This window comes from Gadus macrocephalus, chromosome 21 (assembly GCF_031168955.1).
Source record: "Gadus macrocephalus chromosome 21, ASM3116895v1".
Taxonomy (NCBI): Eukaryota; Metazoa; Chordata; class Actinopteri; order Gadiformes; family Gadidae; genus Gadus; species Gadus macrocephalus.
In genome coordinates, this window is record NC_082402.1 from 2,275,802 (window position 1) to 2,289,860 (window position 14,059).

Here is a 14,059-nt window from a genome sequence, read left to right on the forward strand (position 1 = left end):
GAGTTAAACTACAGTACAGGTGTATAAGCGGTACCTTTCTCCTCCCCGTCTCCGTCGTGCATCTGGCCGTCGAAGTCGTCCGTCATCTCGATGGCGTCGTCCTCTGCCTTGATGTCTCCCTTCTCCTCCGGCTTCTCCTCCTTCTCCTGGCCCTCCTGGAAGGTGTCCTCGACCTGGGAGAGGGCAGAGGTTAGGACCCGCTGGAGACAGCTTCTGGTCTCCTTGGAGGTCTGGGGGTGGCTGCAGTGGCCCCCCACCCCTGGGGGCCAGGACCCACTAGGGGTCCCTGAGGGGCTCTCAGGGTCGCTGGAGATTTCTGACTGGTAGGTGAATAGACCTCTGATGGAGTATTTAAAAAGGTCTCATAAAAGGTCCGGAATATAACTAATTACAATTCCTGACTTCTTAATACTTTCACTTTCACTTTCTATCACATAATAATAAAACAAACAGTGAGCACTACATGCTACTGCTACACTGCAGGATGGGACTTTATTCATCCCAGAAGGGATCCTCTTGGACTCTGAAACCTTACATCTATCGTCTACTACCAGAGGAAGGCGTTCAGGTCACCTGGTCTTCATTCTCGATCTTGTCGCTAACGTCTTTGGCTCCCTCGCCCTCTCCGATGCCTCCACCCTCGTAGTCGTGGAAGTCTGTGGATCCTTCTCCCTCTCCCCCCATCAGCTCCTGGGGCAGACAGAAGCCCTGCAAGACGGGAAGGGGTTAGTAGTCATTGCACCGTACATTAAGACATCTCCAAAGGTCGACATTAACGTCAAACGTCATAGAGTCAGAAAGGATTTACTTTATGTTTTGATGACGGTTTCAGTTTATTTTAGCTTGTATTTTAAGCTATCAGTGTTAGACTTTTCTGTTAGCCTTTGACCTTTAACTTAAGCCTTTAAGGTTAACTTATAACTTCAGCTTTTAACATTAACCCAAACATTTTTAACCACAGCCTTTGACTTTAGCATTGCGCCCAAACGTAGCTAGCCCCAGCTCATTATCAATCCCAGGGTTAGCCTAGCATGACTCGGCCCTAGCTGAACACAGTTCCGGGCTGTACCTTCTGGGCTAGCTCGGTGAAGATGCTAGCCAGGACGGAGAGCAGCTTGCCGGTGCTGCGGTGGGCCCCCAGCGACACCGCCACGTAGTAGCGGACCAGGTCCGAGTAGACCCCCAGCATGGGCTCCAGACGCAGCAGGGACCCGCAGGCCTCGCTCAGCTCCTGGGTAGCGAGAACCACATCAGAACCACATTAGAACCACACAGACCACATCAGAACCGTACAGAACCACATCAGAACCGTTTTTAGTTTTTTTTACTTTTAAGTCGCTTTGGATAAGAGGTCTGCTAAACAGCCTCAATGTAAATGTAAATGTTACGCTCAAGGTCCCCATAAACAGTGTTTCAGAGTGTGTGTGTCGGTCCCCATAAACCCGTGTTTCAGAGAGTGTGAGACGGTCCCCATAAACCAATGCTTTGGTGTGTGTTTTGTTCCCCATAAAACTGTGTTTCAGTGTGTGTGTGTCTGCTCCCATAAACCAGTGTTTGAGTATGTGTGTCGGTCCCCATAAACCAGTGTTTCAGTGTGTGTGTGTGTGTGTCGGTCCCCATAAACCCGTGTTTCAGAGAGTGTGTGTCCTACCTGGAGCTGCTGGGGCTGGCAGGTGTCCCGCTGGGTCCTCAGTCTGCCCAGCAGGCTGATGAGGTCCCCGCTGACACCCCCTAGGGAGAGGGCGTCCACCTCCGCAGACAAGTCCTCCTCCAGGAGGCGGGTCAGGTGTCCGGCCTTCAGGAGATCCTCTTGAGGCTCCTCCTCCTCCTCCTTGTCTCCGTCCTCTTCGTCGCTCCCTAATGTACAGAGTGAGGAAGAGCGAGTGAGCACAGCCCATCAACAACTTAACTTTTGAGAGCTTGTTTAAACCTTGAAGAATACAAACTACTAGTTAGATAAAGCGGTAACTTAGTACGTTGGTAGTGGAAGGCAATGATGCCCCCTGTTGGTCAGAAGGGAAACCATTCAGAAACTACTAGGAATCGGAAACATTGACTGAAGGTCTTCCACGCCAACATGTCTGCATACAACAGTGCTGTACGACATACATCAGTATGTCGGCAGTGTTGCAGTACTGCCCCCTACAGGTGAATCGGGTGAACTGTCTCAGCGCTGTCAGAGCTGGTTCACCTCTCTTAGGCTCCTTGGGTTTGTCCTGGCGCTGCTCCCTCCTCTTCACCAGAGCCTGGACGGCACACAGGATCCTGGTGATGGTCTGCTCCACCTCCGAGGAGAACCCGGCGCTGAAGACCGCCTCAGGACCTGGACCCAGGAGACCCAAGACCCAACACTCAGTACAGAGTCACAATGCTGGGAAGGGTGAATACCTGACCCTGGTGTGAATGTGTGACTGAATGTGTGAATATGGAGGCTGAACACCTGACTCTTGTGTGTATGTGTGCATGTGTGAATGAATGGGTGATTGTGTGAATGTGAATGGTGAACATCTGACCCTTGCATGAATGGGTGAATGTGAAGGATGAACACCTGACCCTGTTGTGACTATGTATGAATGGGTGAATGTGTTGAAGGCTGAACGCCTGACCCTGTTGTGAAAGTGTGGATTAATGTATGATTGGGTGAATGTTTATGGATGGGTGTATGTGAAGGCTGAACACCTGACCCTGATGTGACTGTGTATGAATGGGTGAATGTGTTGAAGGCTGAACAGCTGGCCCTGATGTGACTGTGTATGAATGGGTGATTGTGTGTATGAATGTGTGAATGTGTTGAGGGCTGAAGGCAGCGTACCCGCGGTCCCGGGTCCCGGGGCGGCGAGCGTCCGGCCCTTCCAGGCGGTCCACTCCCCCACGCAGTCGTCTAGCTCCGCCCTCAGGTAGCGGAGGCTCTGGGCGATGGCGGGCCGGCTGTCGGCTCCGCCCACGCACACCGCCGGGGAGAACAGCTGCTCCACCTCACCCATCCGGGTCGCCACGGCGCCCAGACGCTCCAGACCGGACCGGACCGCCGCGAAGTGGGACCTGGGGGGAGGGGGGGGGCAAAGAGACGGCGTGATGGGACCGTTGGGTTCCTGAGGAGGTGTGGTTCTGCCTAGTTTTTAACGAGTGTGATGATAATCCGATTTTTAACGGCAGCAAACAGTCAAATGGAGCCTCAGAATAAAGCTCTAGAACGCTAGAAGCTTTTCATGGCTCCGGTTCTAAGACCTTTTGAAGGTTCCCAGGCGTGTGTGGAAGGTTCTAAGAGGTGTGTGGGAGATTCCAAGTCGTGTGTGGAAGGTTCTAAGTCGTGTGTGGGAGGTTCTAAGTCGTGTGTGGGAGGTTCCCAGACTTGTGTGTGGGAGGTTCCCAGATTTGTGTGTGGGAGGTTCCCAGACTTGTGTGTGGGAGGTTCCGGAGGGTTCCTCACCAGCTGTGCAGCGTTCCCGGCGCCGTCTCCCGCTCCACGCCGTCCAGCTGCGCCCCCAGGCCGCGGGTCTCCTCCAGCAGCTCCTCCACGGTGTGGCTGGCCTTCAGCCAGGCCGCGTCCCCCCGCCGCATCAGGCAGCCGGTGGGCTGCCGGTGGTCCGCCAGCGGGGTGAGGCAGCGGGGCGTGGGGGGGCCCAGGCCGGGGGTCTCCGTGTTCTGGAGGTCCTCCGGGCAGCAGTGCAGCAGCCAGAGCAGCTGCTGCAGCAGCAGGCCGGTCTGGGAGGCCAGGGCCCCCCCGCGCCGCAACCAGGCCCCCAGGGGCTCCTGGGGCGGCAGGGGCCCGCACGCCGCCGCCTCCACCTCCTCCACCTGCTCCACCTGCTGCTCCGCCTCTGGCTGGGGGGTCTGGAGGCTCTGGCGGAGGCCCTGGATGCTAGCCGTTAGCCTCCTGGACGGAGAGAGAGAGGGGGGGGGGGGTGGTGAGTCGGAGGGTGAAGACTCGGACCTCAATAGTTCCATCCTCCCTTCCACACATTCGTGTGGAAGGGAGGGTGGAACTATTGAGGTCTGCCACACGGCTGCCGATCGCCCAGTGGGGGGGCTCACTGGGACTCACTGGGGTTCAAGGGTGTAGTGTGTGAGAGTGGCCAGCAGGGGGCCCTACCTGAGGTGGGCGGGCTCACTGGGGGTGTAGTGTGTGAGAGTGGCCAGCAGGGGGCCCTACCTGAGGTGGGCGGGCTCACTGGGGGTGTAGTGTGTGAGAGTGGCCAGCAGGGGGGCCTATCTGAGGTGGGCGGGCTCACTGGGACTCATTGGGGGTGTGGTGTGTGAGAGTGGCCAGCAGGGGGCCTACCTTATGGTCACCCAGTGTTGGGTGAGGGAGGCCAGGCGTCCTCTCTGCCTGAGCAGCAGCTTGAAGAGGTGGGAGGAGAATCCCTTACAGCGGTCCATGTTCCCCAGACCCAGCTCCTACAGAACACACACACACACAGTTAAATATCTCACACACAATATATGTCATGGTTAGCTTAATGTGAGGGGCAAGCGTGATCTCAGTGTCGCAGATGATTGCTGCCATGGTGTCTAGCGTGATGGTTAGCGTGATGGGTAGTGTGGTGTTAGCTATATGGCTAGCATGATGGTTAGTGTGATGCCTAGCTGGATGGCTAGTGTGATGGTTAGCATGATTGCTAGCATAATCGATAGCATTATGATTAGCATAATTGCGATCGTGATGGCTAGCATGATGGCTGGCCTACTAGGCAGTGAGATGTTGGAGGTTAGCGTTTATTGAGTCTGATGTCAGCCTGGTGGTCAGTGTGGGTCAGCCTGGGTCAGAGTGCGGCGTGGGGGCGGACCTTGGCGGCGGTCTGCAGGGCGGTCTGCAGAGCGCTCCTCCGGGCCCATGACCTGAAGTAGTACGTCTGACAGCCGTCCCACGCAGACGACAGCTCCGAGAACAGCCTGGGGAGACAAGACACGAGGTTACAGCCTGAACTAGAGGTCACATGACACGTTTACACCCTCAGCCTGAGGTCACATTTACACCCTGAACTAGAGGTCACATGACACGTTTACACCCTGAACTAGAGGTCACGTGACACGTGACGCGTTACACCCTGAACTAGAGGTCACGTGACGCGTTACACCCTGAACTAGAGGTCACATGACACATTTAAACCCTGAACTAGAGGTCACATGACGCGTTTAAACCCTGAACTAGAGGTCACATGACACGTTTACACCCTGAACTAGAGGTCACATGTCACGTTTACACCCTGAACTAGAGGTCACATGACACGTTTACACCCTGAACTAGAGGTCACATGTCACGTTTACACCCTGAACTAGAGGTCACATGACGCGTTTACACCCTGAACTAGAGGTCACATGACGCGTTTACATCCTGAACTAGAGGTCACATGACGCGTTTACACCCTGAACTAGAGGTCACATGACGCGTTTCCACCCTGAACTAGAGGTCACATGACGCGTTTACATCCTGAACTAGAGGTCACATGACGCGTTTACATCCTGAACTAGAGGTCACATGACGCGTTTACACCCTGAACTAGAGGTCACATGACGCGTTTCCACCCTTAACTAGAGGTCACATGACGCGTTTACATCCTGAACTAGAGGTCACATGACACGTTTACACCCTGAACTAGAGGTCACATGATGCGTTTACATCCTGAACTAGAGGTCACATGTCACGTTTACACCCTGAACTAGAGGTCACGTGAAGCGTTACACCCTGACCCCCCCCGGTACGTACGTCTTCTCCGCCGGCCCCTGGGCGTGGGCGGGGCTGAGGACCTTGTTGAGGACAGTGCTCATCTCCAGGGGGGCCATGCACAGCGTGTTCTCGGGGCCCACGGCGCGGCTCCAGGTCAGACCCTTACGGTACGACAGACCTGGAACCCAGCAGGACACGAGAGGCAGGGGTCAGAGAGCGCAGGCACCGCCCTGAGGGCTCTGGGCTCAAGACCCTTCATCTGGTTAGCTTGGCTACATGATGGTGTTGGTTTTACATATTCAGCTTTTCTATGTTCAATGTATCGCATCTGTATCTTAAGGAGCATCTTTAACAAGTGTGTGTGTATATGTCACCAATATCTCAGAGTATAGTGAAACGAGACAGACAAGAGAGAAACCGAGGGAGAGAAAGAGAGGGAGAGAGAGAGAGAGTCCGAGAGACAGAGAGAGAGAGCCCGACCGAGAGCGAGACCGAGAGAGAGAGAGAGAGAGAGAGAGAGAGAGTGACAGCGAGAGAGAGAGAGACTGAGACTGAGTGACAGAGAGTGAGAGTGAGAGTGAGAGAGAGAGAGAGAGAGACAGAATCTCACCTATGTCTCGGAGCATCTTGAAGAGGTCGGACAGCGCCCTCTGCTTCTGCTGCAGGATGTGCTTCACCTCCGACTGCTGCTTCTCCTTCTCGGCCGAGGCGTCCACCACCAGGCCCTGCAGGTCGCGCAGGTTGCTGATGATCTCACCTGGAGAGCGGAGGAGACCGGAGGGGTTAGACCAGCAGACTGTGAACATCTCTCCACATCCTGACACACTGGACCCAAGCTCCACGTGACTCAGAGCAGGGCTGTGGGCGACCACCTGCCGGTCCGGGGATGTTTGTGAGGAGGAGGAGGAGGGTTCGTACCGGTGAAGATGTCCAGGTCTTCAGCGAGCTCCGGGACCGGGTTCTTCTTCACCAGCTGGACACACATCTTCCTCATCTTCCTGGTGAGGACGGGGAGGCGGGCTTGGAGCGAGGACCCCTCCTCCTCCGGCGCCTCTGTCTGAGGAACACAGAGGATCGTCAGACCAATCAGCTCAGGGCACATTATTCACGTATTAAATCATACTTTCTCCCATAGAACAGACCTTTGTAACGCACGTAAACTAAATGAACAATTTTGGGAAGAAAACTGATTCAAATAGCAACAGGGGGTCAGGATGGGGTCAGGGTGAGGTCAGGGTGGGGTCAGGGTGGGGTCGTGGCCCGGCTAGGATCAGGACCTCTCACTCGAGAAGGCCTACAGCTAGAGGTTTGCCTCGGGGTTCGAACCCAGAACCTTCCAGCAGGGACCATAACCCCCAGCTTACCCAGGCCACATCTCTACCTTTAAAATGTGTATCATCATATAAAGTGATATATCACTGAGTATTTAACGTGTATATAATAGCGCTGTCTTGCCTGCAGTTCCCGGCCCCGGCCAGGGAGGGCGCTCTTCAGGGCCAGGTGGACGCGCTGGATGGGCGTCTGCTCGGGGTTGTCGTCCACGCTGTCTAGCTGGGCGCCGCTCCCCTCCTCCACCAGAGAGGGCGCACACGGCGCGCTCAGCGCCTCCTCCAGCTTCTTCACAAACTTGAACAGAGTCCTGGGGAGAACCACAGAAGAAGAGATCAACATAGAATACAGGATAGAAGAGACAAGGAGACGGGAACTAGATATAGAAGAGATTAACATAGAATACAGGGTAGAAGAGGAGCAGGGAACTAGATATAGAAGAGAACTATAATAGGTCACCTGTGGGTCTTCTCCACAGACTATCATCAGGTTTATATTATGGGCTGTATAAGGTCACTTGTGGGTCTTCTCCACAGACTGTATCACCAAGTCAGTGTTTTATTATGGTCTGTATGAGGTCACCCGTGGGTCTTCTCCACCGACTGTATCATCATGTCAGTGTTATATTATGGTCTGTATGAGCTCACCTGTGGGTCTTCTCCACAGACTGTTTGATGGACCAGAAGCTGACGTCGTTCCACCTGGAGATCTTCACAAAGTCCTGAGGTGGAGAAAGACACTCGTTAACATTACCAAGGTAACCGAGCAACTGCTGTTTAGATGTTAACATTACCACGGTAACCGAGCAACTGCTGTTTAGATGTTAACATTACCACGGTAACCGAGCAACTGTTGTTTAGATGTTTACATTACCAAGGTAACCGAGCAACTGTTGTTTAGATGTTTACATTACCACGGTAACCGAGCAACTGTTGTTTAGATGATTACATTACCACGGTAACCGAGCAACTGTTTAGCTGTTCACATTGCCATAGTAATGCTGCTATCCATTTGGATGTACGAAGTGGTAAAGTCGCCAATCTCCCAGCTTTCTTGCGGCATTTCACTGAGGCACGCCCCCTTTCGGTCGTAGTATCTCGTCGCTTTCAAAGTAGAGCGAGCAGATCTGTACAACTAGCAAACAAGATGGCTGCGCCCATAGTCAATGGGGATCGAGCTGTATTTTCTTTGTATTTGTACCACGTTGGGGGTTGTAATGTCGATTTTAAATCCTCTTACACACTTGATTTTATTGCTGCTTTAATCCGGTCACCAATTTATGGTCTTGCTTTGCGTGAAATTCAATGTAAAGTTGTGTTTTCAAGCTGGTTTGCCAAAGAGGCTATGTTGCTAATGATGACTAGCCCGCTACTACCCCTCGTGGCTCGACAGAAACATGACAGCACTTGTTGAAATAAAAATTGGCGAAAATGGCTAAATATTATTGCAATGTAAAAGGCTTGCAATGTTAATGTTTCTGTAAAGGCTGGCAACCATTATACACTTGATTATTTCTTTTTTCCAAAATAGTTTTCTTCTTAAACTCGTCGGACACAAATAGCAAACTGGAAGGCTGGAGCAAGGGAAATACGTCACGTTCTCGCTGAAGCTGGTCGTTCGTGCCAGCCTACCATCAAAATGGATAGCAGCATAACCATAGAGTTGCCGTTTTGACGTTGAGCACATGTAACCTAGAGCTAGGGGCTGGTGAACAGAAAACCAAGATGGCCCCCGAGAGGAACCAGGTGTAGCCAGGAGTCCGAGCCAATCAGAGAGCGGAGGAGAGGGTCAGAGGAGGGAGGGGTCACCTTCAGCTCCTTCTCGATGGGCGTCCTGATGTGGGCCACCTTGGCCTGGATGCCTCCGGAGAACTGGAGGTAGTAGGTGTGGAGGTTCCACAGCAGGCTGGTCACCGGCTCTGGAGAGAGACCACAGGCTGGTGACGGACGGGTAGAGGAGGAGACCTGTGCTGTGTTCCACTCTCCATACTTCCATCCGTACACTTGAACGTAGTACAGTATCCGCACTCACTAAGTGCGCTAATTTTCAGATGTCAGTGTTCCGGAAATTACGATCGCGACTGCCGCCGCGGCTCCTCCCCCGCAATAAACATCCCGCTTTGAACGGTGAACTCTTTACGCCTAGCTGCTATAAAAAGCTATAAAAACTACAAAATGACTCTTAATGACTATTAATGCAGGCTATGTGGAAAATGCGCCGACTTTGGCTCAGCCTGGCTCCGCCCTCTTCCGCTACGTAGCTAAGATGGCCGCCATGTTGCGTCGTGTTACGTTGTGTGTTAGTACGTGTCATGTCAGTGTGCCTCATGTTCCTTGTGTAGTCGTCCTACCGTTCCCAGGTTGTGAGGAGAGAAGCATTCGAGTGTGTGCGCTAGAGTGTGAGTCTGAATGAGTGAGTGAGAGAGTGGGGGAGTGAGTGAGTAAGTTTGTGAGAGAGTGAGTCTGTGAGAGAGTGAGTCTGTGCGTGAGAGTGGGGAGTGAGAGAGTTAGGAGTGAGTCTGTGAGAATGTGAGAGAGTGAGTGAGTGAGAGAGTGAGAGAGGGGAGTGAGAGAATGAGGAGTGAGGAGAGTGAGGAGAGTGAGAGAGTGAGTGAGAGAGTGAGAGAGTGAGAGAGTGAGTGAGTGAGTGCAGTCCTACCTTTCCCGGGCTGTTGGGGCAGCAGCAGCAGGTGGCAGTGGAAGCTGAGCAGCATGGCCAGCCGGGTGGAGAACTGGCCCAGAGAGGAGCTCTCTATGAAGGCCTGCAGGGTCGAGGTGATGGAGGCCAGGGTCAGACGCTCCACCACTTCCTCCTCTCCATCGCCCTCTTCTGGAGAGAATGGACCGCCAGGACAGAGAGACAGAGACAGAGACAGAGAGACAGAGACAGAGAGAGACGCAGAGACAGAGACAGAGAGAGAGAGACGCAGAGAGAGAGAGAGAGAGACGCAGAGAGAGAGACGCAGAGAGAGAGAGAGAGAGACGCAGAGAGAGACAGAGAGAGAGACAGAGAGAGAGAGAGACGCAGAGAGAGACAGAGAGAGAGAGAGAGACGCAGAGAGAGACGCAGAGAGAGAGAGAGAGACGCAGAGAGAGACGCAGAGAGAGAGAGAGAGACAGAGAGAGACGCAGAGAGAGAGAGAGAGACAGAGAGAGACGCAGAGAGAGAGAGAGAGAGAGAGAGAGAGACAGAGACAGAGACAGAGAGAGAGAGAGAGAGAGAGAGAGAGAGAGAGAGAGAGAGAGAGAGAGAGAGAGCCAGAGAGACAGAGAGACAGAGACACACATGCAAGTTACTGATACTTGTCAGGCTGTGTTCCCTCCGGCTGCAGTGGTGGTTCGGTCGCTCATCACACACGCTTCATCCCGCAGACGGACAGAGAAGCATGCTGGTACCTGTCTCCAGCGGGTTGCTCTGCTCCTCCAGGTACCGCTCCATCAGCTGGTAGATGGAGAACCAGTGGCGGGTGGAGCGCTCCGTGTGGCGCCGCAGGGCGTTGTCCAGGCTGTTGGACCAGCAGCTAGCGGGGGGAGCTAGTGTTAGACGGCTCTCTCTACCTTGTGGAATATTCCTTCTGCTAATTCCTTATCATTTTTTATAATGTATAATTTATACTGTTTGTAGCATCTATTTTGTTTGCCACATTTGTTGTCGTTTGTTCTGTTTGTCTCGTCTCTTCCTGTCCTTACTTTTAGCATTACATTTAGAATTTTCCCTTAGCGTCTACTTTTGTTTGTCTTAGTACTTTGTATTGTTTTCTACTGCTGCTGGGCTATTGCAACAAACTAATTTCTTCCACGTAGGATTAGTAAAGTTGTATCGTAACGTAGTCAGCGCATGTCTCCACTAGCTTGTAATTCAATGTCAAACACATCTGTGGCTGCTTCAAGCCGGTGAGTCAATTTGGACACATTGAAAAATAATTGTTATTGGGAAAAGTATTGAGTAGATTGCGTAGCTAAGTATCTAGCTGCTCTACCCGCAAGTTATGGACTTTGTAGCTAGCTAGCTCATAGCTAGGTTCCTGGTCCCATGTAGCCAGTTTAAGCTACATGGGGGCTCTCTTTGAGTACCAGCTATCTAGTGGTAATGTCATAGCTAGGTGTCTAGCCATTAGGTCGCTAGGTACGTTAAATAGCTGCGACAAGCTGTGTTAAACTACGTGATGCTAGGTTGAAGCAGCTAACCTGAGCTCCAGCTTGCGCCACTGGATGATGATCTGGGTGACGAGCTCCAGCTCCTTCCTCAGGGAGAGGGCGCGGCTGGCGTTGTTCTCCCAGTCCTGGAGGAGAGAGGGGCGGGTTAGCATGTAGCATGTAGCACGTAGCACGTAGCATGGGTTCAGGGTGGAGCCCTGGTCTAAGGACGGTGAATCCAATAGCGGAGGAACTTAACTTAAATTCAGATTAAAAAAATGTGTTCTCTGAGTTTATATTATTCCATTTATTATTATATTCTAACTTGAGCAGAGCAATTTTGACGGTCAGGCCTTTAACATGAACCTTTTCAATAAATACATCCCAATTTTTTTTTAATATATAGCATGAAACATTAAAAAAGGCCATCAAATAATCACATATCTAAAATGATATGCAACTATAAATGCTGGAATATTGCAGATAAAATGGAAAACTAAAATATTCATCTATATTTATAAAATATATCCTTAGGGAGGGACCAGACCTGAGCTTTGCTGAGCAGGATCTCCATGCCGTTGAGGAACTTGGCCAGCGGGCTGGCCAGACTGAAGGACAGGATCCTGTCCATCACCACCAGCAGCTGGGAGGAAACATCTGGACGTTAGCAACATGGTTCTCCTCTTCCCCACACATTAGGGAGCGAATGACAGAACAAGACATGGGAGGCCGTTCCAATTTAACTCGGAACCGGTTGACCGGAACTTGCTAGCCTTAACATTATTTTTATTTAAAAAGAAATGCAGTCAGAAATCTCCCACAATTCCAGGTACACATCGGCCAAGTACTGTCTTGACCCAGATGTTGGGGAACACTCCCATACATTACCCTGGCCCCTTCAAGACGGAAGTGAAAGTGAAAGTGAAGCCAAGTGTAGCCAAAGTTGGTAAAAGTGAAAGAGAAAGTGAAAGTGAAGCCCAGGCCAAAGTCCCACCTGCAGCAGGGCCGGGTGCTCGGGCCACTCCTCCAGCCGCTGGTGCACGGCGGTCCTGAGCTGCTCCATGGCGGGCAGGCAGGCACGGGCCTGGCTCATGTTGGGCTGCTGGTAGAAGTCGTAGGGCCCGTCCGTCTGCACCGTCAGCCCGCCCGGACCCTCCGAGCCCAGCACCGAGTGCTGCAGCACCGAGCCCAGGATCAGCTGACTGCCGGTGACCTGCTGGTCCATCTCAGAGTCTGGATTGGATACGACAGGAATACAGATCAGGAAACATTAGTCTGCACCGCTAGTGAGCTCACCGTGGGGCCAGTTACGCCACACGGGTCCAGAGACCTGGGGTACTGACCAGAGATAAGAACCATCGTGAAATTAACGTAAGCCTTAAGCCTACAGGCAGAGACACGGCCTGGATTGATCTCAGATTAGATCAGATCAACTTTAGTCTCCAAAGCATTATAACAGATTTACTTTATGAATGAATATACATTTCGGTTCTAACATGGTTAAAGAATCCCATCCTCTTATATTATGATGATTGGTGAGTGAGATTAGGTAAATAGTCTACATCAATTGATTAAAGTTCCAACCAATCGGATGATAGAACACCATAAGCGTATCATAATTCCGACCTATCAGATGGTAGAAGCGTGACATCACGGGGGCAGCGATCTGATGGGAGGAGACCAGCGCCGTGATGTGGTCCTTGCTGTGATTGGCCGGCGGCGGGCTCTGGTACCATAGCGACTGAGCGAAGCCCAGACACAGGCGCTGGTGCACCTGTACCACCGTGTTCATGGCCACCGGCGACAGGATGTCGTCATCCGACGCCTCGTCGTCGGCCATCTCCTGTTCCTCCTCTTCTGTGTCCGCGGGGGCTTCCAGGGTGGGCTGCGATGTGATATCTGCAAAGTCCTGAGCACAGAGAACACCAAGGGGGCTTTTACTTTGAAATGGAAACGTACTATAGCATAAAGCATTGGATGGTTCCAGGAACCGACGCAGAACCTCTTAGCTGTGAGGCAGCAGTGCAGTTAATGGGCAGCTTTAGCGGGTTAGCATGTAGCATGATGCTATCTTTAGCATAATGCTTGTGTGTAGCATGCAGCCATCATTATCTTGCTGCTAAGATAATCAGGGTTACTAGTGTATAGCGTGCTGCTGACATTATTATTCTGCCATAGTAAGCATGCTGCTAGCGTGTAGCATGCTGCCATCATCAGCGTGCTGCTAGCGTGAGGCAAGCTGCTAACATTAGCATGCTGCTAGCGTGTAGCCTGCTGCTAACATTAGCGTGCTGCTAGCGCGTAGCCTGCTGCTAACATTAGCATGCTGCTACATTAGCGTGCTGCTAGCGTGTAGCCTGCTGCTAACATTAGCGTGCTGCTAGCGCGTAGCCTGCTGCTGACATTAGCGTGCTGCTAGTGCGTAGCCTTCTGCCACCATTAGCGTGCTGCCGTACCTTGTGGAAGCGGGGGAAGCTGCGTCTGAAGTCCTTCTCCTCCTGCTCCTCCTCCGTGAGGCCGTCTCCGTGCATGCGGCTGCGGTTGCGGTACAGGTTCGTCTCCTCCTTCTCCCTCTGCCGCTTCCGGGACTCCTCCTCGTCCCACGCGTTGACCAGCGCCTGAGGAGCACAAACACACCGTGCTTACAGAAGTACTGCAGTGATACACACTGTACCTCACTGTACCGTGACTTTGGGGCCAGATTGTACTCTTTCATAAACCTCAGCCTCAGATTAGAGGCCCAGAGGTTTAGGGTTTCTCCGTCTCAGGTCGGGAACAGCCTCCGACCTCGGAGCCGAGGGGGGCCAACCGGGCCGATGCCGAATGCGTGGATGAAGTGTGCCAGTGTCCGTCTGATCATGCGTCGGGTTCTGATTGTATCGATGCGTGTTTGTTTGGGTGGTCACTAAATTAGCAGTAGACTACA

General features: G+C 52.5%; 1 protein-coding gene across 1 annotated transcript in view; it reads right to left on the reverse strand.

Moving 5' to 3' along the window:
• The window catches only part of mdn1 (midasin AAA ATPase 1), a 79,361-nt gene that overhangs the window by 14,096 nt on the left and 51,206 nt on the right, over positions 1–14,059 (reverse strand). The window contains exons 64-85 of the mRNA XM_060042371.1: positions 13,590–13,751; positions 12,760–13,042; positions 12,128–12,366; positions 11,681–11,776; positions 11,185–11,279; positions 10,393–10,517; positions 9,656–9,826; positions 8,806–8,915; positions 7,645–7,718; positions 7,124–7,307; positions 6,587–6,725; positions 6,279–6,425; positions 5,708–5,846; positions 4,788–4,893; positions 4,283–4,398; positions 3,431–3,877; positions 2,813–3,042; positions 2,192–2,323; positions 1,652–1,857; positions 1,070–1,231; positions 574–708; positions 35–173 (exon numbers count right to left, since the gene is read on the reverse strand). Coding sequence (XP_059898354.1) covers positions 35–173; positions 574–708; positions 1,070–1,231; positions 1,652–1,857; positions 2,192–2,323; positions 2,813–3,042; positions 3,431–3,877; positions 4,283–4,398; positions 4,788–4,893; positions 5,708–5,846; positions 6,279–6,425; positions 6,587–6,725; positions 7,124–7,307; positions 7,645–7,718; positions 8,806–8,915; positions 9,656–9,826; positions 10,393–10,517; positions 11,185–11,279; positions 11,681–11,776; positions 12,128–12,366; positions 12,760–13,042; positions 13,590–13,751 — 3,637 coding nt within the window. The remainder of the gene's footprint in view (positions 1–34; positions 174–573; positions 709–1,069; positions 1,232–1,651; positions 1,858–2,191; positions 2,324–2,812; positions 3,043–3,430; positions 3,878–4,282; positions 4,399–4,787; positions 4,894–5,707; positions 5,847–6,278; positions 6,426–6,586; positions 6,726–7,123; positions 7,308–7,644; positions 7,719–8,805; positions 8,916–9,655; positions 9,827–10,392; positions 10,518–11,184; positions 11,280–11,680; positions 11,777–12,127; positions 12,367–12,759; positions 13,043–13,589; positions 13,752–14,059) is intronic.